The sequence below is a fragment of the Lynx rufus genome, unplaced genomic scaffold, assembly GCF_022079265.1.
Source record: "Lynx rufus isolate CCGP_SWC_20201006 ecotype Redwood Valley unplaced genomic scaffold, mLynRuf1.p SCAF_4, whole genome shotgun sequence".
Taxonomy (NCBI): domain Eukaryota; kingdom Metazoa; phylum Chordata; class Mammalia; order Carnivora; family Felidae; genus Lynx; species Lynx rufus.
Window position 1 is genome coordinate 167,523,586 of NW_025814856.1, and position 25,514 is coordinate 167,549,099.

The 25,514-nt window shown below is 52.8% G+C and overlaps 1 protein-coding gene across 1 annotated transcript in view; it reads right to left on the bottom strand.

The window, feature by feature from the left end:
- Window positions 1-6,590: 6,590 nt before the first annotated feature.
- The window catches only part of CNPY1 (canopy FGF signaling regulator 1), a 33,826-nt gene continuing 14,902 nt past the window's right edge, over window positions 6,591-25,514 (bottom strand). The window contains exons 2-3 of the mRNA XM_047095268.1: window positions 8,580-8,783; window positions 6,591-6,836 (exon numbers count right to left, since the gene is read on the bottom strand). Of these exons, the coding sequence (XP_046951224.1) occupies window positions 6,591-6,836; window positions 8,580-8,783 (450 nt within the window). The remainder of the gene's footprint in view (window positions 6,837-8,579; window positions 8,784-25,514) is intronic.

Here is a 25,514-nt window from a genome sequence, read left to right on the forward strand (position 1 = left end):
GTCGCACCTCTTCTGAGGTGACTTATGGGCGATGTAGGTCTATGATTCCATATTTCAATTTTATGTACCTCATTCGGTCTTCTGTCTGTGTAGTTCCTTGCCCTGGAACAGTGAGTCCGCGGACTGTAAGGAATGTAGCAGGGGGCATTAAGACCTGGGCAGAAAATCATAACAAAACACACACTCGTATGTAACAGGTATCGTGACAGTTTGCTACCAGTGCATTGTGGGATAGAACGACGCAAAACGCCATTGAGTGGGTTTCCAGGTTCGAGATGAGCTCATAGTTTTGTATCAGATTTTAACACAGGCCACAAAATCACATCAAAGAGTGGCTTTTTCCCATATGCCACTGTAAGCTGAATTTTAAGGTTGAAAGCTTCAACTTTTTTATGTAGCTAACGCTACCACCTACGTGGATAAATATCAGCCTGAGCAGAGAAACAGGTAGAACAAATAACAATTATAGACAGCAACCGACTCTATTTTTCAGTCCTCAGTGAAATGGATTCAGTGGCCTGGGCTGCTTCTTAGCAAATGGGAATCCACATAACAGGATATAAACCGCTCATCTTGGCCAACCTGGTTTCTCTCCAGGAGAACAGGCGCGCAGGATCTTCTGCAGAGACCCAAAGAGCCGGCCTCACAAAAACACAACTCGAAACCCCTGCCTCCAACACGTCTGCTCTCCGCGGTATTTTCATGAGCATCACACGCCCCCCCCCACCCCCACCTTTTTTTCCCCTCCAGGAATTTCCCTGACCTAGAATTAGGTTGCTTTTCACGGACTCTAAGAAACTTTTGTGCCACGCTCTGGGTGCGGACTCTTCCCCCCCCCCCCCCAGGCTTTTTGCTGTCTTTGGTTTTGGTCAATCAACGTCATTAAAAAGGCAGGAGTGTGGTTCAGAGGGTCGCTAAAGCAACCCACTGCTCTGTCTCATTATTGCTCATTAGCAAACGCAGCACAACTTGACCGTGCCCCACAGGGAACCCCAGAATATCCTCAGCCCAAAGATGCAGGGGGTTCGCGTCTGCCCCTCAAGCGGACGTTTAATCGGTAACTTCGCAAAGCCAAAATATTTACACGGGTTTAGCAAGTTGGATCCGGAAAAAACTTTCTGGAAGGAAAAAGTACATAGAAGTCGTGGGGCATCAAAAGTCTTGTAAGAGACGAGCCTATTTTTTACCGGAAAATAAGAAAAAACTGAAAAGCCGTATTCGGCGGAACCTTAGATGTGCGCCATCAGAGACAAGAAGGGCGGTTCGCGCCAGTCAAAGCAAAAGCATCCACACCCACGAGGGACACCGATCGGGGACAGAAGGCACACCTCTTGTGTTCGTGCGGGTTGGAAACGGGAGCCCCAGTTCTCCTGAGCGGCGCCATCAGCACTGGCCGCGTCTGTCTCTGAGAATTTGTAGCGACCGCCAGGGAGGTGGAGACAATGCCACACGATTACAGAGTTCCCGTTTCACTGGGCACTTCCTGCCAGGGCCTCTGCCATGTGCTCAGCGAGGAATCGAGTCCCCGGGCAGCACACTTACCAACAAGGCCCACGTTAGGGAAACGTTTATGACTATGTGAGATGCTGAACGAATCTTAAATAGGTAGGTTTACACACGGACGGGCGGGCTGCGTTTTAAACACTTTCGCTACCTGACTGCAATACGGTGCTAATTATTCTGAAATCCTTTTTCCGTGTTGTGTCAGCTGTGGTGCAGGCTCGCTGGGCTACACTGGGCAGGGTCTAGACTCGCAGCCAGCTGCCGACACGTCCAAAAGCCACGTGCCTTTCCGCTTCCCCCAGTAAATAAGTGGTGTGAACTTACGACAAGAAGTGGGGAGGGAGAAGGAAAAAAGCGGAAACCGCTTCTCCGGAATTTTGGTAAATTTTCCTAAGTTCCAGAATTGTCTCTTCCCAAAGCATCAGCTGAGCGGTTTAAACAGCGTGATTTCCAGGCAATGACGTAACACACGGCGGACGGTTTTTGCTCTCTGGGGGCAGACTTTATATCACCCTGCCTAGTAAATTCTCACCACCAACAATGAGCATCTCTTCTTCAGAATAACTTACAGAATATGCCCCGGCATCGGCAACGATTACAGTCAGATGTCACTGACTGTAAGTTTAACGAAGACAATGAAATATCCAAGCCTAGCACTAGGACGACTACATTCTGGTATTAAGTGGGGTCAAAAGTAATTTTTCATCCGGTCCCACCTCCCCTCTGTCTCCACACCTACAAACACGCCCAAATGGGAGGACAATAGATTAGTTAGTGGTAAAATACACACACTAAGCGTTAGCTGGAAGTCTTTTCAGAGACGCACACGCACAACAGAGTTTGCGGCAAAACAAAACGCGGTCACTGCTGCCATCTTTGAAGAACACACAAGATAACAGTACAGTGACTTTCTGACTCATCTGGATTAACAAGGTATGCGGAAGAAAGGCCACCATAGTGCTTGCGAGAAAAGCGTTCATTATTTTTTCACACATTCCGTTACATTTTAGAGATTAATACGTTTTTAAACTGAAGGTTTCTGGAACTTCGTATCTCCTTCCTGATGGAAAGAAAGTTTGTGTCTTTAATCGATCACTGTATAGAACCCAGAAGACATAATCTGGAATTTGTGGCAATATATTTTCTTACCTTCATGACCAATCAAGCATTTAAGAACTCAAATCATGCTCTTTCTCATCAACTAGAACATTATACTTGTAGACGCGCATAAGATATTGTGTATGTTATCAAATCCTTACTTCATTTATGAAATGCCTTCCGTTTTTTCTTCCTGGGCACTTAAACGCTTCACTCCTGACCCTGTCTGTATCCGAATCCACAAGGGTAATTTGTTTTATGCAGTCCTCAACTTCCCCTATCCAAAGAATCGGGTCTGTCGCGACACCAAACAACAGATTTTCAACACAATGTCATACGTGCGACAGCACCGTATAAACGAGACACGTGAACTTTGTTTTCGTGAGGAAACGTGAAGATAGGAACACGGACGTTGACCTGTGGGCTGTGACTTTCCTCCTCAGTAACCGGTAGAGGTGCCATCCAGGAGCTCCTCGAGGTTAGCAGAGGCTCCACAGAGATCTGGAAAAAAAAAAAAAAAAAAAAAAAAAACAAGAAAAGTCACATAGCATCGCTAACCCATCTCACACCAGCGCGTGAGTCACGGACTTTCTGCAAGAAACACAGTTTTGAGGGAAGCACGTTTTAAAAACTTTTTTATCGTGGAAATTTTCAAACACACACACCTCCTCCCTGGTACCCCAAACGTGGCCTCCACACCTGCCAAGGCTCTGTTATCTTTGCTGCCGTCCTCCAGAATTTTTTCCAGAGTATTTTAAAACCAAAGCCCAGGGAGCGTGTCACTTTGCCCATGGCCTTGGGGGTGTTTAAGAAATGCCTTAAATAGAGGCGCAGCACGCTTGGCATTTAACCCAAGGAGCAGAGAGGCAAGGAGGGGGCTCTGAGACGCTCCACTTTGCCAACTGGAAGCAATTAACGTCCGCCCTCTCCAGAAAGGCTACGATTCTTTTTACTCCATAATTTATCAAAAACAGGAAAAAGACGAGGTTTTGAAAGTAATGATTTTGTGTAATATAATTCAACACCTCCGTTCGCGTAGGGAAGTCTGCACGAAGAGGTAAAAATGCTTTTTCTTTAGACGGAAGCCGAGCATCTCAAGATACCTGGTCCTTTACTCCATAGGTCGCATTCACAAGGATCACGCGTCAGATTCCTCAGTCTCACGTTTTCAGGGTTAAGATTTAGGAGCGGAGCAGAAGTGACACGTACCCAGAATATATTCGTGTATTTACATTTAGGCCCTCGCACTCCAGCTAATGAACGCCTCCACAAAACTGAGAGGATCCATCCATTCCCAACCCAGAGTGGTACACCCTCCAGCATCCGTGGGACACAGCTACCCTTTTAATCATGACTTTCTATCTTATCAGATTTTAAAGCATCGTTTGGACTTCAAGACGTTAAACTGACAATGTGGCCGGGGTAAGTGCCACAAAATATTCCACCAGGAAGATCGAATACACTCACTTCTCTTTTTTTGCCTGGGGAAAAACGACGACGACGACAGATTGTCTATCAGGTAGTCCCATTACTCCGTCTCACACCCCAAGAGCAGGATGTATTTGACGCCTTTTCTTTTATGCGGCGCAGAGCGGTGAAGAGGTATCCACAGACCCGTCTGCGATGCTATCGTCTTTCACCGAGGTTTTCTTTATTCGTTCAAGGCAGGGTGCATACGTTCACGAAAACCTCACTGATGGGGCCTTTTTAAATCCAAACGGTCATCGCGAATGTAATATGCGTTTTCTCCATGGTCCCCCACGTACTGGTCTGCGCACGGGGAGTAAACTGGACAGTCCTGTTAGGGTCCAGCGTCAATGAACTAGATGGGAAGAAGGTTTCACAACGTACACACGTATCAGATCGCCACGGTGCACACGTGAAACGCCTTACAGTTTTATACGTCCATCAAAGCCCAATAAGGCTGAGGCTTTAAAATCCGTGAACGTGCTTTCATGTGCTCCTACGTAATTACCAAGAAGAAGGTGAAACGATCTACCCTCAAGAGAGAGAAAAGCAAAATTCATATATATACACATATAACACACACGTGTGCACGCAGGCACACGCACGTATAGGTGAAGTGTACACAAAGTGTAAAAAGGGGCCGCCCTTCCGATTAAACGTCTAGTTCTAGAACCATCTATTTAAAAAAAAACGATCTCCCTAAAAGCAGAACGTACACACTCCAGCAGCTGTCAGTGAAGCGCCTTGGACACAGCACACTCTGCCTTGGGGGACGGTCACCGGTGAATGCGGCCTCGCGGCCTCCAGCACACAAGACACACACACACACACACACACACACACACACACACACGGCCCTGTCTTTAAAACGTTTTAAATCACGGAGCTCAATCGTAGCAAAGTTTCGGACAACAGCGCGGGAGTTTTTCTACAACACGAGAGTGTCACCTTTTCCACGGGAATCCGAAAGCCTCCCAACCTGTGAAAACACATGCTTCTTTGTCGCCGTGGTCACCGAGGGCGAGCGTCCTCACTGACGCGTGGCTTTCGGTTTTCTGGCGATAATTTTTAAGTGTGAAAAAGGCGACCTCGTTACGTGGCGCTAACTTACTTCGACGGCGGGGACTTTGGGCTGGGAGGGAGTCTAGCCTCTTTGTAAGGTGACCGTGTTCTCACTTTTTAACTTACGGATGGTTTACAACAGCCACGAGGATGCTTCAAGGGGAAACACGACCCTGAAAAGGCTCGCTACGTTGCGGCCACGAGGCGGTGGCCCACCTTGTACTCTCAGCAGCTCGGAGGGGCCGACGCTTTACAGTGGAAATACTTCACCAGTTTTTAAACAACCAAATGCTATTAGGACTCCGTAAGCTAAGGTTTTCTTTCCTGCGTAAATCTTAGGGTTTTGCCTTACACTCAACGCTTTCTCGGGGCTAACGTTCATGCTCAGTTCCAGGGACCAAGATGCAGTCACTATTATTAAAATTAGGTCAAACTGCTGCATTTAGGAAGAGGGTCTCTCCCCAGAATCTTGTCATTATTTGGGGCCACCGCTGCCAGGAAGAGTTGGTGAAACTTTCTCAGGCCCTTCTGTGAGGTCCGAACAGGTGTTTAGAGAGCAAACTAGTGGCCCTTGCCTTAGGTGACTGTGACAAGCCCAGACCCTCTGTGACAGAAAAATAGGAAAACAGGTATTTCCGATAGCGCGCATCCCATTTTTGCTCGTATCTTCAAGCACGTGCCCATCTCTGAATCGTTCGCAAAACTTCGAAAATATCGAGACTACTTTCTTTGGAAAATCGTGGCTACGCACTTATTGATGGGAGGCTCACAAAAGCAGCCTTTCGTGTCTGAGCTCAGTGAGACGGCTCTCCGGGCCCTGAGCAGTCCCGAGTGTCTCCTTCTACGGTACTCTTCAAACCCCCAACCAAACTGGATCATCTTTATTATTTTTTTTTCAAACTGGATTTTAAAAAGAAAACAACCCCATTATCTACTCAGAGGAAGAAAACTTCTTCCCGTTGATGTGGCTTTGTCACTTTCTCGTTTAATAACCTTTGATGACAGAGAACGTTTCTCCACAGATGGGCAGTAACTTATTTCAAGGACTGGGGCACTAAATTTGATACTGTGGAGGAAGGTACGTTATGCTTTATTAGAAACAAAAAAATTTTTTTTAAGATATCCCGGGAAAGAAACTTGAAAAAAAAAAAATACCCAGCACCCCTCGCAAATCGGCAAAGAAAAAAAGCTTTTAAAATCTCGTACTAAATAAAGATCCCGCCTGCTATCAGTTTAGGTTCCAGGCGAGTCATAAAGAGATTGTCCATCCTGGTCCAGGAGGGAGAGAGAACCCAACCTCTCCGAGTTTGCAAACTGGAAAGAGAAAGTGCTTTGGACCCCGCCGGTGCTGATGGGCCTGTGCCCCCTTTACCGTCTTTAGACTTCCTGGCAAACGCAGAAGAAAGCCAGCGCCCACGGAAGAGCCACCTAGCCCCGTGGTTCTGTTTATTTGTCTTCTCTCACATGGGGTCTTTCTGACTCAGTGCGGAGCCGGTGGTGGTGGTGGTGGCGGCGGGGAGGCAGCGAGGGCGGTTTGAAAAAAAGATGCTGCCGTGCCGGGTGAGGGGGGTGGGCGAGCGGAAGACACATGTTACATCAGACACAGTACCTGCTTTCTCACTGCACAGCTTGTCAGCGAGGTCGTGTGCCTCCTGGGCGATAAGTGAGAATATCTCGTCTTCATGCTCCTCTATAATAGCTTCGCACTGCGGAAACGTAATAACAACATATGTGGGTAGATCCGCGCGCACGGGGCTCTCGTGAGAAGGACGCACCAACATTTTATTAGCTAAAAACAGAAAACCGTGTTACCACCGTGGCCCGTTTTCATCAGCCCCTTTGCTTTCGGGACCTCACTGCCTCGGAGATGGAGCCTCGTCCCCAAACGTTAATTGCGTCATTTTCCTGGGACTTAACTAACCGATTAGTCGTGTTGAAAGACGAGGGTGAGGAGGAAAGCGGTTCTTTGTATCTGTGTCTCTTCGGTACATTGGAATGCGAAGAAAAGAAGAAAGGGGTCTCCTAGGTAGAGCTGGGGAGTCTTAGCTTTCTGGTTTTGTTTGGGTTTTCTAGACTCCTTCAAAGAACCCGGCTCCTGGAGACGCTTAAACCAGTTTCCCTCAGATTTAACATAACAATCCATTTTGTGGTTTTAAAACAGAGACTGAAGTGTGAAAACAATTAAGCTTTCTCAGCAATCAAAACAAACCTCGTCGGTTTCACTGTGGGTAACGTGCTTGGCAGTGACTTGGCCAAGTTTCTTTTCAAACCATCTAGCGCTCCGTTGATAATTTCACTTTGCTTCTAGCCCCAAATCTCACTTTTCAGAGAAGAGGGAGCCCAAAGGCGCCCGGGGCATTAAAAAAATCTTAAATTCTAACTGAAGGACGCGTCTGTGCTCAAGACCCACAGGGTTACAGCTCCTGGAACCGTGAAGCTACAGGAGGGCATTCGCTCGAGACTTGGCAAAGCACAGTCCAAGTTCATTCAGCAAGACTTTAAAATTTTTCAATGGCGTTTAAAAATATGCAAATTCCACCATAACGTGTTTATTTAAAACCTGTGAAATACAAGCACACGTACTCATCGCAATTCCTGTTCCAGGGTACTTTTACCTTGGAGTTATTGCCTTTACTTTTTAATTAAAATGAAATCTTCAGAAGTCAGCTAAAGCCCCTGTTTCGGGGCGTCAGCATGCCTGACATTTCGGCCAGTGTGTGAACTTAATACATTTTTTAAACAGGCTTTGCCATCACTTGGTCTGATTCAACAGCGTTAAGTAAAGCGAAATATATTGGAATCTATTTTGCCAGGCACATTCTAGCAAGCCAGAGGCCAGCATTCACTTAAAATAAACACCACACCGGACGGGAGTTTGGCATTAAGCCAACTATCATACCTAAGCCTTTGTTTAACTTAGTTTGTGCTAAAATACTTGAATTAACTCGGGAAGGAAATTCTCTCTTCTGTGAAGCCTGAAGGGGGAGAAGGAAAAAAAAAAATGTTTGTCACTCTTCCTCTATCATTTGGCTATAAATATTTGAAAACGACATTCATTCTAATTTGGATTTTAACCTAGGAGCCACCACCCCTGATTCCTTCTGTGGGAACATGGAAGAGACCTGCCTCGGCAAGGGGGGCCACTGAGACCCCTCTCTGAGCCCCACAGGGGCAGAGCAGGCGCGACCCTCGGCTTCAAGTCGCTGGGAGCTACAACAGCACTTTCTGCGAAACACCGCCTGTCTGCACAGCCCCGTGAGGTGTCTCAAAGGCAACTTCCCAAATGCATGGTCAACACTGACGCCGCCGCGGGGACCACAGAGCAGTCAGATAACCTTTTAATGTTCAAGGTCTGGAAACTCAACCACAACCCAAGCAAACGGCCAAAAAGAATACCCCAAATGGTGTTCCTGGCGCGTGGGATTCACCTGCGAAGAACGGGAGCTTACCGCGAATTTCAAAGGTCTGTAAGCATCAGAATAAAAATGGAATTTTTTAAATTCTTTGTATATTCTGTCTCCTTTCCTTGGAGCAAACCTCTTAAACTTCTTCTCCCGAGTCACGGCATCTTCTTCCAGCTGGTAGTGGTTCATCCGCTCGCACACTTGGTCCAACAGGTCTGTTAGGAAAACCTCCGAGTGGGCTAGGGGGGTCTGTGGAGACAAACGGGGCGGGAGACCTGCCTTAACGTTCACGCGGTCTTAGCAGATCGTGCGCCGGACGCGTCCGGGGCCGCGCGCCACCCCCAGGAGCGCCGGGAGGCATGACCTTCCTCGCACAATGTGCTTGCGGTTGGGTTACTTACAGAACGTGGGAAGTTCGCTTACACTGGGCTTTTGGAAAGGGGCGGGTGTTTGAAAGTGGACGGGAAGGAAACCCCTAGATTGGAACTGGCAAGTGCACTTACACAGGTAGTCCTTTTTCAAAGTCATTGCACATGCAGAATACGGCACCGAGGACAGAAAATGGCTGTGATTATTTACTAGCCGGAGAGAGGGAGGGAGGGGAGGGGGAGGGGCGGAGGGGGAGGGGGAGCACAAGAGGGGGACCGGGAGGGAGGCAGAGACCGCGGGCCAGCGCGCCGCGTCCTTCTGGACGGGTCGGGCCGAGCCGACAGTGGCGCCCGCGGGCGCCGGTGGGGGAGGGGGGGACAGGGGCGCGCGGGACGGCCACGGGCGCGGGCTCGGGGAACAGCTGGCGCCCGTCTCCGCGCGCCCCTGTGCCTCCGGAATGCGGCGAGGATTCAGGGGACGCCCCCCCACCCCCACCCCCACCCCGCCCCGGCCACCACCTCCGCCCCGCGCGGGGGTCAAAGAGCACCCCTCGCCCCTGGTAACCGACACAAAACCTCGGGGCCCGTCTAGACGGGTCAAGGTGCAGGATGCCGCGTCCCCGCGGCTCCTTCCGGAAGGGGGCGGGGACCCGCCAAGGGCGCCGCGGACGCGCCGCGCCCGGGCCTCCGCGGGCTTTCTCCCTCTCCACCCTCCGCTGATCAAAGTAGGAAGTTTGCGTGACAACCGTGGTGAAAGGGGCTGAATCGCAAATGAACTCGATTTCGGCGATGTTGATCTAGCCGGCCTCCATTGTCCCCTTTCAGGCGCAGTGTGAACCCTTCCGGTGCCGGCGACCGCGCGGCGGCGAGGCGCGCGCTCCGGGCGCACAAAGGGTCCCCGCGCCTCCCGCCCCCGGGCCGGCGTCCCCGCCGCCCCCGGGGTCCGCGAGCGGTGCGCGCGGTGGGACACAGGCCTGCAGGAGCCGGGGCAGCAAGAGAGCCGAAGACGACCGCCGCCGATGGGCGCCCAGCTGCCCCCGCCGTGTGCGCGGTGACGGGGTCCCCGCCTCTCCCCCAAAACCCGGTTCCAGGCGCATTCTCTCCAGGCCCGGGCGCTCCCTTTTGCAACGAAACCGTTTACTCAACTGGATTAAACCACAACGGTTATCCATTCACTAAAATAGCCAGTTTTTAAAAACTCGCGAGTGTGGTTTGTTGTTGTTGTTGTTTTCGGGTCTACAGTGAAATGACCCTAAAGGTAGTGGCTTGAAGTGCATTCCAAATACAAGCTGCATTTCACTTACACTTTCAAGTATGCCAATCAAGCCCTGTAAGTTGTAAAAACAAAACAAAACAAAAACCACAGCAATGCGTGGGTTAAGGAACAAACTGAAAATCCGTTTTATTAACCACAGGCGCTGAGGATTAAATCTGTATTGGGTCTGCACGTTATAAAACACAGAGGTAAATTCTTAATTACAGTTAATCAAGCAGATCATTAGCTGCATGATTATGGGGTGGCTTTTTTTGCCTGCCACGCGTGTGGTTTAAGAGTATTTCCTTATCTGATACATTTGAGATCCCTTCATGGTACTTTCTGGATGTTAGCAAAGCAGGTTTTCACTTTACAGTGATGAGTACACGCTTTCACTTAAAAAATTTGTCCCCTCCGGCCCCCACCTTCCCCAGCGGAAAAGTAAACAAGGTGGGGGTGGTCCTCACCGGAGGGCAGGGGTTCGAGTCTGGGAGACTTCGGGGGGAACACTCAGCGCCGCCTTGACGGATCCCAGTACTTTCCGCTGACTGGGGACGCTCTCGAAAATGTTTTTTAAATCTGACCTCACCCACCCAGCCGTGTGCAGAAACTGCCCACCGTCTCGCGTGAGCAGATCAGAGGCCAGCGGCCGAAAGGCCTCCTCAACTTACTTTGGAGGGGTTTTTGATTTGTTTCCCGGGGCTGGCACTATTTTAGAACAGTCCCCACTTTACAACTTTCCCCAAAACGGGATTTTTTTTTCCAGTTTTCAAAGTGTCATGCTATACGTTTGAATATACTAGCATGGTACTGTTTTAACACACATATGTTATATCAAGAGATCAACACGTGAATTTTGTTGATTTTATGAGTCTGAAGGCAAACGGGTTTGTGTGTGTGTGTGTTTTCCCGTCATTAGCTGGCTCTTTTGAGTAAACATTCTTTAATAGGAGGAAGTGTTTGCCTGCAGATAGCTCAGAAAATGCTTCCTCACAATCTCCGCTAAAAACAGGTGAAGGAAAAACACCCAATGTGAACTTACTAGGTCTGTTTTCAGAAAACTAAGAGAAAAAAAAGGATTTTAAAATCTCAATCAAAGCATCCGGCTTTGTGAGAAAATGCTAAAGATGTCTAAGCATCGCCGCTCTTTGCACATTGACGACGACGCACACGATTGGAGTTTAAAATGATTCCACTTAGCTGAACTGCCTTCAGTAAATTTAAAGACTGTTCACAGAATAATTGGGCCTTTTTCTCCCCTCAGAGTGTTTTGATTATAAGAGTGCAATAAGTATTGAGACCAGTGGAATAAAACAAAGTCTTTCTTTCTATACTATGAAGATTTTGAATAGTACTTGTCAATAAAGCAATTCCTATTGTAATCTTAGGGGAGGGTGGCCTCCACCCCGGAAGGACTGTCTCAGAGATAGTAACCTCATTACAATATGAATGAAAAAGGCCGCCAGCATTGTATCGGGAGAAAACCGATTCACGGGCACCCGGTTTTCTTATCAGCCGTTACTTTTGCGCAGGCACTCACTTGGGATACGTTATACATATAAAAGCGATCCGTTATAACTTCATCGCTATCTCAGAGCGCCCTGGTCAAAGTAAATCCTAACTTTTGCTCTTCTGAAACCTACCTGCCACTCTGAATCCTGCTACGTAGAAAGAGTGTCGACTTTTCTTTTTTCCCCTCAAGGCTTATTCTGACCATGTGCTTATTCTGTGAGCAATGAAACGGGGGGGGGGCGGGGGGAAGTACCCGTATCCCAACGTGAAAGCAGGAAAAAAGTCTCTGGAAGTTTTGGCTCTGGAAGGCCGGAGTGTGGGGTTCATTCCAGACGCCGTGAGCCACATTCCTAACGGTTCCAGGGCGCCTCCGTGCGCGTTCATTACTGTGTCTCTGTTAATCTTGTAGCAAATTTCTTGCTTGATAGCTATCACAATTAGGCAGGAACACAATTATGTTACGACGCACGATTGGACGCGGAAATGCCCTTGTGCTCTGTCTGTGGTTTTCATAACAGTCTGGCAATCTCAAATAAATCTCACTTATCTTTATCGTTATCTTGAGTGTTCCTCAGATAGGAACCCAGGACTTAACCTGCTTAGCGACTGATAATTGATTTCACATTGTTGCAAAGATTCCCCTTCTGGAGGTTTAGTTAATGTCGAGATTTTAATTGCACTCTGGCAAATAGTGCATCTGGCTTAATCACTAACTTTCCATCCATAAAAATATTGAAATCGCTTCTGATATTAGTTAAAAGTCAATATTTAGAAGTGAAAATTCAAGCCTCCTTTGCTCTAGGCGACAACAGGGTAAGCATACATTCGGAAACTTGTAAGATGATGAGATATATAATTAGCTTTTATGTTAATTGACTGTTATGAGTTTGTTGTAGGACAATTCTTCATATAATATGCAGATAGCATTGGCTGTTTAGTTTTATTAGACAATATAATTAGAAAGCTAAAGGAGCTCATTTCGATGAGGAATAATAGAAGCTGATAAATTTCCCAGTGTTCTGTGTATCAGAAGTGAATTCCATCTGGATTTAATCAATAACAGAGATTTCAAGTAGCCTTTGTGTAGAGAACTGAAGCCAGCCCACAGATAACAGAACTAATATAGTTTTTCCAGTTACCGTCAATTCAGTGTTAAAACAGGTGAATTTCTACAATCAATAAAACCTTGGGGACAAAACTACAAAGATTTCGGCACAGTTTATCACAAAGACACAGGAAATTTACGTAAATAACATCACAATTTTACCTTCTGCAACTTGAATAAGGAAAAGAGTCTTTCCTATTCTTACTTATGGACATATTGTGTTATATCAAGTATATGTTCAGGTTGAGAGGAAAATAGAAAGAATGAAATAAGAACATTTTGATTTGGGGGTAAATTTTCCTACAATTCAAAACTGCTCGAGTTTCGATCACATTTTTTTTTTTTTTAAATTCTGGAGCCTTTTTCCAACTTACCAGGGATAAAACAGAATCAGAGAAAAATTGCGTAATGCACCATCATGGATGAACTCCAAATGGGGTCATCAAACACAATTTGACCTTTTCCTGAAGTTTAAAAAAGCTCTGCTTTCATTGGCAAATGCAAAATTGGCCCTGCCACTTGGTTTCCTACCCTAAAAAAGTCTTCCACCAAAAACTTTAATTTTCAAACATTTTAGGTAAAGTGAAAACAAAATGCACTTATCCATATGAAAATGTCGCAACTTTTCAATCTTTTAAACAAATCAGCCCTTCCCACAGTGGAGCCGTGCCCTCCACCGGCGTGCCCCGGAAGGATTTTGCAGATTAAAAAACAAACAAACAAAAAGTGAATGGAAAAGTGCATGAAAGGAGACGAGAGCACCGTGGCGTTCCTAGAGTAAGATGCGAATCTGTCCATTCATGCCACGAATTCCGGTCCGTCTCCGTGCCAGGTCATTCACGAGGCTTGGAGGGGGCCTCCTCTGTGGTTCTGAATAAAAACGAAGGTACTTGGGGGAGCCTGTGTGCCCGGGAGAGGCCCAGCGAACGCTAGCGAACTGTGATGTGACTCCTCGTCTGTCGGCAGAGCTGAAGGTCACATAAATGCAGAATCGGTGCTCCTGGTTCACAGTTTTCCGCCCTCCCCCCAAGTCTGCATCCCTCACTACCTTGTCACGGAAAACAGGAAGGGATTGAGTGGTTGTGTTTCTGGGCACCGTCACGCAAGGGAAAAGGTGAGATCCCACGTTTGTGGGATGTAGGGCGGCATTTCCCAGCTTTGTGGGCAAGTGGTAGCAGTTCCTTAGAAAGCGTTGGCGGGCTCAGGGGAGGAGGGACGGAGAAATGGGAGCACGAGAACCTGAGTTGTTCCGTGTCCACAGATGTGGACACGCCCACGCACACACAGTGGTTTCCACGGACCAGAAAGACAGCGCTGTTTTTCTTTAAAACCATTTTTAATAGGAAAAGTAACATAGTCATTTGATTGGGGGAAAAAAAAAACATTCAAAAGGAACAAAAGGGCAGAGTAAAAAGTGAGGCTGATACCCGGGACCCTACGGCCCAGCTCTCCCCCGGGGCCAGGAACCTTCCCCCTGCACATCCATGTGAATGTGTGTCTGCACGTGTGTGTGTGTGTGTGTGTGTGTGTGTCACGAGCATTTGTGAGCACCCCTGTCCCCTTGGTACCCAGGCTAGGGCACAGCGTTGGGCCTTGGTGACCCCATCCCCCCGCTCCTGGACTTGAGGGCACTGGAGCTTGGAGACCTCGCAGCCAACCCCCTTCTCGCCAGGGGAGGGGGCAGGCACAGAGTGGGGGGACGGAGCCGGGGTCAGAACCCAGCCACGGGACGTGGTCGGCCAGGCCTCAGGGAAGCCTGTTCCCTAACCACCTTCAGCCGAAGCCACACGCCATGTCCTCCCCAGGTGACCAGGTAGGGGCACTCTTTGGGGCTGGGTTGTGTCCCCTAAATTCCTACGTTGAAGCCCCGACCCTCAGGACCTCACAACGTGGCCTTATTTGGAGACAGGACCTTCACAGAAGTCGTTAAGGTAAAATGAGGTCACCAGGGTGGCCCCGATCCAGTGTGACTGGTGTCCCTATAAGAAGAAGAGGTCAGGACACAGACACACAGAGGGACGGCCACGTGAGGACACAAGACAGCCATCCACACGATGGGGGGAGAGGCCTCGGGAGGAACTGGCCCTGCCCACACCTCGGTCTTGGACTTCCAGCCTCTAGAACTGTGAGACGCTACCCCGCCCCCCCCCCCATCTTCGGTACCTTGTGGTGGCGGCCTGACCCGCAAATACAGTCACAGACCATGAGGTCCCCACCCTGAAGTCCTGCTACAACAGCCCAAGCCCATCAAACCGAAGATCTGCAGAGAGCTCGACGGGCTGACTACCGCAAGGAGGTCCTGGCTCTGAACAGCACGAGGTGCGCGCCCAGCGACCCCATCCCCCTCTGTCACGTCGCCGCGCTGAGTGGGCAGGGCCCCCCCGCATCTCCCCTGCGTGGCCCGGCCAGCCGCTGGCTTCTCCATTCTTCCAGGGTCCTGGCCTGTAAGGCTGGGACGAAAATAACACCCTGGCGGTGTCTCTGATCAGGTCAAGCGACTGGAGTGACATCCTCCCAGAGCCCAACAAATAAACGTAAAGAGCTATGATTACTTTCCCTCCGACGGGTGCTGTTTGAGTCCGTCGACGTCTTGAGCGGGACGCCAACTTCAGGAGCGGAGACTGATTTCTGTGCTCTCCTTACTGTTGGGCTGGAGGGAGGGGGCCGAGTCCTTTAGGTGCGGAGGACGGGTGGGTGACCTCCCCGGCGGTGCGGACCTCTGCGAAGCTCTCCTTGCCGCTTCCCCTCCTGTCCGCTCAGAATGTGAGGGCCGCCAGGATGGGCACCTAGACCCTTGGCGCTCAAGGCGTGGTCCAGCAGCACTGGTGTGCGGGGGCCCCGGTCCCACCCAGACCTGCTGGGTCCCGCTCTGCCCGGGAAAGGCGTCTAGACCCTTGGCACTCAAGGCGTGGTCCTGGACCAGCAGCACAGGGAAGTTGAGGCCTCGCGGCTCAGAGTCCTGAGCACGGTGCCTGCGGTGGAGACAAGCGTGTAGAGAGCTGCCCGAGCTGGCGTCAGAGAAGCCGGGCTTTTATTCACCGCTGCTGCGCTCCCCCTGGAGACTGGAGGGCGGGCCACGCGGTCAGCGGTCTGGCTACAAGGCGTGTCTTCAGAAACGCGGTGTGGGACGGCCTGAAAAAGGTGCCTCTGTCCTCAGACCCAAACCGCACGCGGACAGCACCTCCGGGAGAGCCAAATGCGCCCCTTCTCCCGGCCAGGGCTGAATGTGATGAGGCACCGTCTTGCGGATTCGAAAACACGCTTCCAGACCCGTGCTCTTTCGCCAAGAAACCGAGAGCGGCAAAAGGCGATGAAGGGTATCACCGATCCTTGGCGCCTGTCGTCCCGGCAGGACCTTTCATCATGTCACGGGGCTGAACGTTCTCCGGAACATCGCAGAGCTCGTTCTCTGAGCTCACGCGGCATGCTCTTTCTCTCACGCATTTCCAATCTTCCCCCTGTTCTCCAGACCCACCCCAGGCGGGTGAGCCGTGTGCCAAGACGGGCTCTGCTCCCGGGGGCTGGGAGCCGGAACGCACGACCTCCCGCGGGCCCGGGGCGCGGGAGGAAGGGCGGCGGCCGGAGAGAAGGCGCCGTTTTCTCTGGCGCCCCCAGTGCGAGTCATCCGACGCCAGCGGCTTGGAAACACTGAGGGTGCTGCGTCCCCCCCACCCCCCACCGGACGCAGAAAGTTCGGTCTCCGAAACACCCGGTCTCTCCAGCAGCCATGCAGGGGGAGGTGACCGCCCGTGGCCTAGCCTAGACGCGAAGCCAGGGGGTCAAGAGGAAACCCCCAAGGGTTTGAGGACACCACCAGGCCTCAGGGCCGCAAGGGATTCCCGCGTGTCTTTGCCCATCTGGCGGCTCTCGGACGCCAGTCGTCTGCCACGTCTCTGGCCTGGAAAGCACGGGGCCAGCGTGGGAGACCAAACCCAGCCCGCCCCCGTGGCAGCGAAACGGCGACGACTAGTGAATCCACTTGGTTCTCGTTAAAGAAGCGCTTTTGCTGGCTTGGCTGGCTTTCCCTCCTTCGGCGACCCCCGAGCCTTCGTCAGCCCACGTGCCCGCAAGGTAAACAAACGTCCAGCAACGCGCTGCTTTTACTCGCGCCGCGGGACCCACGCGCGGCCGCAAACCCTGTCCCCCTCCAGCGCGCGCTGGCCCCGGCTGTAGCCCCGCTCTCGTGTCCCCGCTCGGGTCTCAACCCGGCCGCGTGTGGTCAGCACACTGAACCCAGCCGGGCTAACCACAGAAAGACGTCTCCAGAAATAAACTCTGAGCCAACTCGCTGGACTTCTCTGATGGCTTCCCCGAGGAGAGACGGCGCCACAGGCTGCCCGCGTCCTGAGGGTCCTCCGGTCTCCCCTCTTCAGTCCAGCTTGAGAGCAGATGGTGGGGGACCCAGAGCTCAGATCCCTCCCCCCGCGGCAGGAGGCACGGACCCACGCTGGAGGCGGCCCTCAGAGCCGCAGTGACCGCCAGCTTCCGCACGCCTTCTCGCGGCCACGGTGGCCTCTGCTTTCTGACGTCCATAGACAGGAGATTCTTTTGCTCCGTTGCAACTGAATTGGTGTTTCACTTCTTAAAAATTACTAATCCCAAGAGATAATGTGAAATCTGTGCCTTCCTGAGTCCCCTGGATTGGGGTAAATATTATCTTTCTGCTAGTTAGTACTCGGACCGGAGAAGAAGGTTATGCTTCCGTTTTTTTAAACAAGCATGAGATGAAAAAAAATTTTTTTTTCTTTCATGTTTATTTATACTTGAGAGAGAGAGACAGAATGCGAGCGGAGGTGGAGGGGGGGCAGAGAGAGAGGGAGACACAGAATCCGAAGCGGGCTCCAGGCTCTGAGCTGTCAGCACAGAGCTCGACGCGGGGCTCGAACCCACAGACCGCGAGATCATGACCCGAGCCGAAGTCGGACGCCCAACCGCCTGAGCCACCCAGGCGCCCCGGAAGGTTATGTTTCTAAATTGAGGCTATGAAATACTCCCCCTGGAGCTCCTGGAGAGAAGAAAGCGAGGTCGGCCATTCTTCCGGGCCCCGGGGCCCCTGGCCGTGGGCGCACCAGCCTTCCAGGGGGGCTTGCCAGCTGGGCCTCCGATGGCAGAGGCCGCGGGCACTTGCTGAGCCCTGGGCACTGAGCGCTGTGCTGCGGGCCGATGGGCAAGGAGAGTAAGCGTGTCTCCAAACGGGCGAGGTGCCTCGCCTGCAGGAGCCCCGGGAGAGGCTGGGCGAAGAGACACCTGCCCGAGAGTCTAGGGCAAGTCACATACCTCCGCGGTGAAAGTGAGTCACTCGGCCGCTGTTTGCTGAACGTCTACTTCGTGCCGGGTTGTGCCAGACACGAGGAGGCCGCGGCGAACAAAATTAAGGTGGTCCTCGTCGTCCGGTGCCGGCGGCCTGGGCCCCCGCCTGAGGTCACACGGGGGCCTTATGGGCCTTGGGAGGAGCCCTCCCTTGGAGCTGGGGACCCCAGGCCACCATCTGTTTGTGCACAGCCTGGGAGCCAAGACCGGTTCTTGCATTTATAAGTGGCAAAAAATCAAATCAAATCAAAATCAAAAGAATAGCATTTTGTGACGTGGGAAAATGATAGGAAATTCAAACTCCAGCGTCCACAATAAAGCTTCCTGGGACGCAGCCACACCCGTCCGTACACATCTCGCCCGTGGCTGCCATCCGGCCCCAGGCGCAGGGGTGAGTCGTGGCCACGGGGCCCCACAGATCCTCAAGTACTCACTGTCTGGCTCTTTCCAGAAGCCACTTGCCCAGCCCTGCTCTGCGGCCCCGCCCCTCTGCGCAGGTGGCGCTGTTCCTGCTGTTCCTGGCCCCCTGCCTGCAGGGCATGGTCCTGTCCCCACTGCCCTGCCTGTGTGCCTCCTCCCTTCTCTGTCAACAGCCTTCCTCTCCCGCCGGATGCAGCAATAGTTCTTCTAAACAGGCTTCAGACACACGTGTGTGCACTCACACACATGTGCATACTCCCGGGTGCACACGGGTGCTCACACACACGCACACACACGTGTACTCACACACACGCACGTACTCGCGCTGCACACGTGTGCTCACACACGCACATGCGTACTCACACACATGCATTACTCGCGTGTGCACACATGCACACACATGTATACTCATAAGCACACACATGTGCTCATGTACACGCACACACGTGTGTGCTCACACACGTGTGGTCGTGCTGCACGTGTGCAATCACCTAACACATGTGTGTACTCACACACGCACACATGTGTGTGCCCACACATGCATGTACTCGCGTGTGCACACGTGCGCACACATGAATACACTGTGTACTCACACGCACACATGCGTGTGTACACACACGCACACGTGTGTACTCTCACACATGCATGCACTCATGTGTGCACACGTGTGCTCACACACACACACAGTGAACAAGCTGCATCGCCCCGAATGGAGAGGAAAGCCATTTTTATCCAGGGCATGATGACAATGCCAGAGCAAACCCCTCCCCCCCCCCAGAGCACGCTCGGTCCCCGCTCCTGTCCCCCCGGGGCGGCGGCCCTGTGCCACTGAGCGGAGCCAACGCAGCGCGTGAGGGAGGGCCCTGGCCCGAGATCACAAACTAGTCTATTTGCTGAAGCCAGAAGACGAGCAGGTCTATCTGATGCTAAAGTCCTTCTCCGAGTGTCGGGGGCCAGAGGGAGTGGCGGCTTCCCAGCCCTCACGGAATGTTCCGGGTTCTCTGCCGTCCTCCCGAGAGCTGTGCGCCTGTGTCTCTACAGCCGGGTGCACCCCCCCCACCCCCACCCCGCGCAGCGCGTCTGGCTCCTGTAGCGTCAAGCACGTGCCCCCCAGGTCGCCGTTTCCAGGAGAGTTAGTGTCACAGACTCAGTCTCCCGTCCTGGCCATCTTTCTCGAAGGCAACCGGGGCCTCGCTTTCCCTCCGACGGCTCCCTGGAAAGAACGTTCGAAACCCGCCAGACTCCAGGCTGCCGCGCAGGAAACCCGGCCTCCCTGCACGCGGGCTGCGCGGCGCCCACCTGGGTCCTCACCCCTGTGTCCTGGGGGAGAAGCAGCGGCAGGCCTCTAAACGCTTCCCGTCCCCCGTCCCTTCTTCACCCGATTTGCGGATTCCAACAACCCTGATTCAGTGGAATCAGGAGCAATTAACGGGACTGGGGATTTATTAAGGATAAGTCATGCAGACAGTTTTGACAGCTTGTTTTGAGTGTGACGGAATTACAGGATGCATTATGTATTTAGACTTTTGTGCAGCGTCTAATACCAGGCTTGTGAAATTATTCTTGCCAAATGGTCTGAACCAGCCTGGATGAGAAACGGTCTCACGTACCGGAAATGAACTCGAACATCAGAGACAAAGGGTAAATGGCAGTGAGCCGCACACCCAGACGGGGGTCAGGAGCCGTGGGGGGGGGGGGGGGGCGTGGAGGCCAGTGGTAGGGTCTGTTGCCCTTAACACCTTTATTGCTGATCTGCAGGGAGGGGGGCGGTCCCCGCCACGGGCCACGTGAGGGGTGGGAAGCGCCAGCCCCGACCAGGTGGCCCCCGGCCCGGCAGCTGGAGGGGGTGCTGCGAGGGGGATGCCGGCCCAGCCTTCAGCACCCCCATCGCTCGACAGTGCCCGGGAGACACCGAGGCAGAGAAAAGAACCCACTCAGCCTCATAGGGTCAGACAGACAGCCGGAAGGCTCCAGGTCGCCAACTCGAAAGCCTGTGGTGGGTGAGATTGTGTCCCCCCAGAACACGTGCTCCAGTCCAAACCCTTGGTCCCTGTGAATGCAGCCTTATTTGTCAACAGGGTCTCTGCAGACGTAATGAGCGCAGACGAGGTCACATTCGGTTAGGATGGGTTCTGACCCGATGTGACCGGGGTCACGGACCCCCGGAGAGGGGTGCCGTGTGCTCACGAGGCAGACACTGGGGATACAGCTCCAAGCCAGGGAGCTCCAGGACTGCCAGCCACCCGCAGAAGCGGGCGAGACAGGGGACCCGCTTTTCCTGAGCACTCGAGAAGGAGCCCAGCCTGCCCACACCTCGCGCCTCCTGACCTCTGAGAAACTCAGCCTCTGTTCCAGCCTCTGTTCCGGCCGCCCAGTCTGTGGCATCTGGTCAGGGCAGCCCCAGGACACACACCAGTCTGGTTTCAGGCACGAAGAACTAATGAGGGGGCTCCGATGGCCCCGGCCCCCCCCCCCGGGCGAGAGGAGGAGCTGTGAGCGTCCCCCCCGCCAGGGGAAAGTGGCCAGAGGAGGGGTCTCCGTCCCCTGGGGGGCCCAGGGAAGATTTCAGTCGGGGGGGGGGGGCGCCTGGCCCATCCTGTCACACCTCCTGTTTGTAGTGATGAAAAGAAACACGCGTGGCCAGCAGCTGGTTAATTAACCCTGTGCCGTGCTAAGCCGCTACAGTCTTTAATTCTCTCCCATCACTTTATGCCCTCTGATAATTATTATTTTTATTCTGCTCAGGGGTACTGAATCATCTGTTTTATTTCTTCCCCCTGAGGGTGGTATAGCATTTAATCCTCCTACATGGCCAAGCGCTAAGGCTGCTGTTTTCTCCCTGCACCAGGATATTTGATTAAGCAGAAAACACTGCGCCTCTGCCCCTGAGATGCGTCATGTCACCAACTTTCACGTCAGTCCCGGCCGGCGGCCGGCGTTGCTGCCCGCGGGGCCCCGGGGCGGGCCGTGGGGGAGCAGTGCAGGGAAGAAGGCGGTGCCGGGGACGCAGGGACCTGTCACAGGCTCACCGCCTGGACCGAAGGCTGGCTGTGCGAAGCCGCCCTCTGGGTACGCAGCGCCGACCCGAGCACAAAGCCACAGCTCCCGAGTCTTGTCTAGAAACTCCAACCTGATCCATAGACTCTTGTCATATCGCGCTGGGCTTAATCAGCACCTGGTGCCACAGACACTTATCATCAAACTAAGTCCTTAGGAGGTTAGCAGGTGGAGGATCCCCTTTTTTCCTTGACATTCTATCACTTTTCTAAAGTCTTCGCAAGATAATGGCAATAGTCCCCAAACACCTCACAGAACCAATAGAGAAGTGATACATCAATCGAGCAAACATTTATTCTTTTCCTCTTGCATTTCACGGAAATTCAGAACCGGGGCGCCTGGGTGGTGGCTCAGTTGAGCGTCCGACTTCGGCTCCGGTCAGGATCTCACGGTCCGTGAGTTCGAGCCCCGTGTCGGGCTCTGTGCCGACAGCTCGGAGCCTGGAGCCCGCTTCGGAGTCTGTGTCTCCCTCTCTCTCTCTGCCCCTGCCCTGCTCATGCTCTGTCTCTCTCTGTCTCAAAAATAAATAAAAACTTTAAAAAGCAATTTTAAAAAAATTAAAACAAAAAGAAATTGAGAACACACTAGAAGCAAATCCCGTGCTGTGCGCATACAGAGGGGGCGGTGCCAGAAAAGGACGTAGTTCAGGACAGAGATGTATTACGGCATACACATAACTAGAATAAAATGTAGAAATCAGCAAATGCTCTGAAAAAGCTACAAAAATACATCCGATGTTAGGAATGTGTATTTAGGAGTATCTGTATTTCAGTTTCTAATGAACTCCTCTTCATAAAAAGCTGACGACGCGTCACCCTCATTCACTGAGGAGGGGTGTGGTTTCCTTAGTAGCGAGGGCTGACACATGTGACCGGAAGGAGAGGAGCCGGACCGTACCTCACGCCGTATCCAAAACCACGTTCCATATGGATGCCATGTCCACACACCAAAGCACGAGCTCTTGGGGGAAAATTCAGAAAGCCGTCAATATGACAAAGAGGAGGGAGGCGTCCCTGAACAGGACGAGAAACCCACAGCCATCAAGAACAAAGACCGTCCGGGCACCGAAGGGGGCGAGGCCACTGACAAACCACGCGTGGAGACTCCTGTGCGGCCGGCGAGGCACAGTGTCCCCGTCCGCTGGATTGTCAAATAACAACGACACGAGGGACGAGCCAACAGAAAATGGGTAAGGACACAAACAACTGGAAACATGGGAAATCTAAGTGAACGGTGCCCTTGCGAAAATATGCTTCATTCACTCGGAGCCCGTGAAAGGGAAATGAGGACAAGAATGAGATACCATCCCGGGCGCCTGGCGGGGCTCAGCCGGCTAAGTGTCCAACCTCGGCTCAGGTCATGAGCCCCGCGTGGGTTCGAGCCCCGCGTCAGGCTCTGCGCTGACAGTGCGGAGCCCGCTTGGGATTCTCTCTCCCTCTCTCTCTGCCCCTCCTCCACTGTGCTCGCTCGCTCTCAAAATAAGTAAATAAACATTAAAGAAACAGAGAGACAATGAAATAACCATCTTTCACTTACGAGATTACCAAACATCGAAGAATGATATGATCCAATGCCGGCCACAAGGCAAGAAAGCTGGTGAGGATCTAAAACCCAACAGCCTTTGGGGAAAACAATCTGGCAACACCGGGTCCAAAGAAAATGCGCACGTCCTCTGAGCCCCGCCCTTCTGGGGGTCTGTGCTCTGGAAAGCAATTCGACACCGGGACGTACCGTCCAGGGGGCTTGCTGGAGCCCTGATGGGTCGTGATAACACACTGGACACAGCCCGTACGTCCGTCGCTGGGGCGGTCACCAGGGTGCAGACGTGGACAGAGACGGGTTGGATCTCTGTCCATTGGTTGACAGTGGGGGATGTCCTCGTCCGCTCTGGCGGCCATAACAGATAGCACCGTCCGGGGGGCTTAGGCATCAGGAGTGTATCCCTCACACTTCTGGAGGCTGGAGTCCAAGTGCACTTCCGGCAGTGAGAGCCCTCCTGCTGGCTTGTGGCGGCCACAGCCCCCTCTGTCCTCACACGCGGCACAGAGAGAGATGCCTCCTTCTCTGCTCACGAGGATCCCAGTCCTACCCGAGTGGGGCCCCACCCTCATGGCCTCATTTAACCCGAATCACCTCCTTATGAGCGACCCGTGCCCAGTGTGGCCACGTGGGGGGTTAGGGCTTCGACATATGGATGGGGTTGCACACGCCAGTCGAGAGCGTGGAGTCTAGACTGAACACTCAGGTTTATTTCACATTTCCACATTCTTCAGAGGAATATAGAGAGGCTATTAATTTATAATGACAAACAAAAACAAAAACAAAAAAATACTGAACGTGTGGACGTTTGCGAGAGTTTGAGTGCGCGTGGAGAAAGCTGGGGGCTGGTCTCCTACCGCGGATCATCTGAGTCGCTGGGAAGGGTGGATTTCAAAAGCTCCTGTATCCCTCCAGCTAAAATCACCATGCGTTACTTTCATAATGTAACGTTTTTGATGAAAAGAACTTAGAAAACCCAAAGTGGGGGCATCGGACACAAGCGTCCCTACTCTGACCGCCTCCTGCCTGGGGGCCGCTCATCGCCCAGCAGGAGCCCCAGCCCACGGTCGGCGCACTGCTTGGGGGACCCCGGGAGCCCACAGAGACCCAGCCCCTGGGTGGCATCACTGACCCCTTCGCTCAAAAGGCGACGCCTTCCCTGAAACGTGGGGACAGCTTGAGAGCTGACTAAATAGAAGATCTTATCAGCGAAATCTACTGGCCTCCACAATATTAGAGATGACTCTTAACTCTACGTTTTCGTACAGAAGGGAGAGCAGAGCTCTTCAGACAGCCCCCTCCACACGGTCAAACAATTCAACGTGGCTGGAGAGGCTCTCTCTCCCTCTGGTGTTTCCAGAAAGTTCACAGACCAAGACTTGAGAAGGGGCCCAAAGAGCCTAATTATTTCTGCACTTGACTTAAACAATGGGCAGGAAAATAAGACCCTGTTCATATAAAATTTAAAGTCTCTCCATTGGAGCCGTGCCCACACCAACGCCTCCCTCCACGGATTTCCGTGCCTCTTACCGGCGGGACGGCAGGGAGGACTGGCCGGTCCCTGAGCCAGGCCGGCCAGGTCTCCGGCAGCTGGGCATGGCGGCCCTTCTGGTCACAGGTCACCTTCCCTTCTCCGTCCCACGTTAACCTCTGCTGGAGGGATGGGCCGCTGTCACCACCGTGCGGGTCACGTTGGCACCGGAGAGAAGGGATGTTCACGTCGGGCACGGGGAGTGGAGCCCCCTCATGGCGCCGGGCAGTACAAGCCACGGCAGTCCCTCGTCTAGAGCCAAACTCCAATGAAGGGGAGCTTGTCTAACTCCTTCCATAGGGCAGCCCGGGCTCCCATTTCTCTCCAAACCTGTGACATCTTGGTCTTTTAGGTCTGCTATGGTTAGAGACCGGGCTGTGGACCCAGACCCTGCACCTGTAAGGAAAGCACTGGGCCAGCGGTGAGCACTGGGCTGGGTGGCCTGGGAGGCCACCAGAGGGGCTGTGGACACCGCAGGGAACACGCCGGACGGGGGGGGGGGATGATTGAGGCCCGAGGGGCGGGTCCCCGGATGCCCCAGAGAAACGAGAAAGACAACCGTTGACAGGGAACCCTCCACGCACGATTGTTGGCTCGCGGTTCTGTTTTTCACGTTGTGGGGGCTGCATGTGCGGGACCCTCCGATCTTTCTTCCCCCGTGGGACCCGCTCGCTTCCCCGGGGCCAGGCTCCCACCCGGCTCGTGTCCACACTGTGGCTCCGAACGGCAGAAACGTGCTCTCTCGCAGTTCTGGAGGCCGGGGTGTGACCTCGAGGTATCGGCAGGGCCTCGCTCCCCCAGAAGCCTCCAGGGAGGGTCCTTCCGGGCCTGGCTCCAGCTGCTGGTGTCCCCCGCATCCTTAGCGACCCTGGCCGCTCTGATC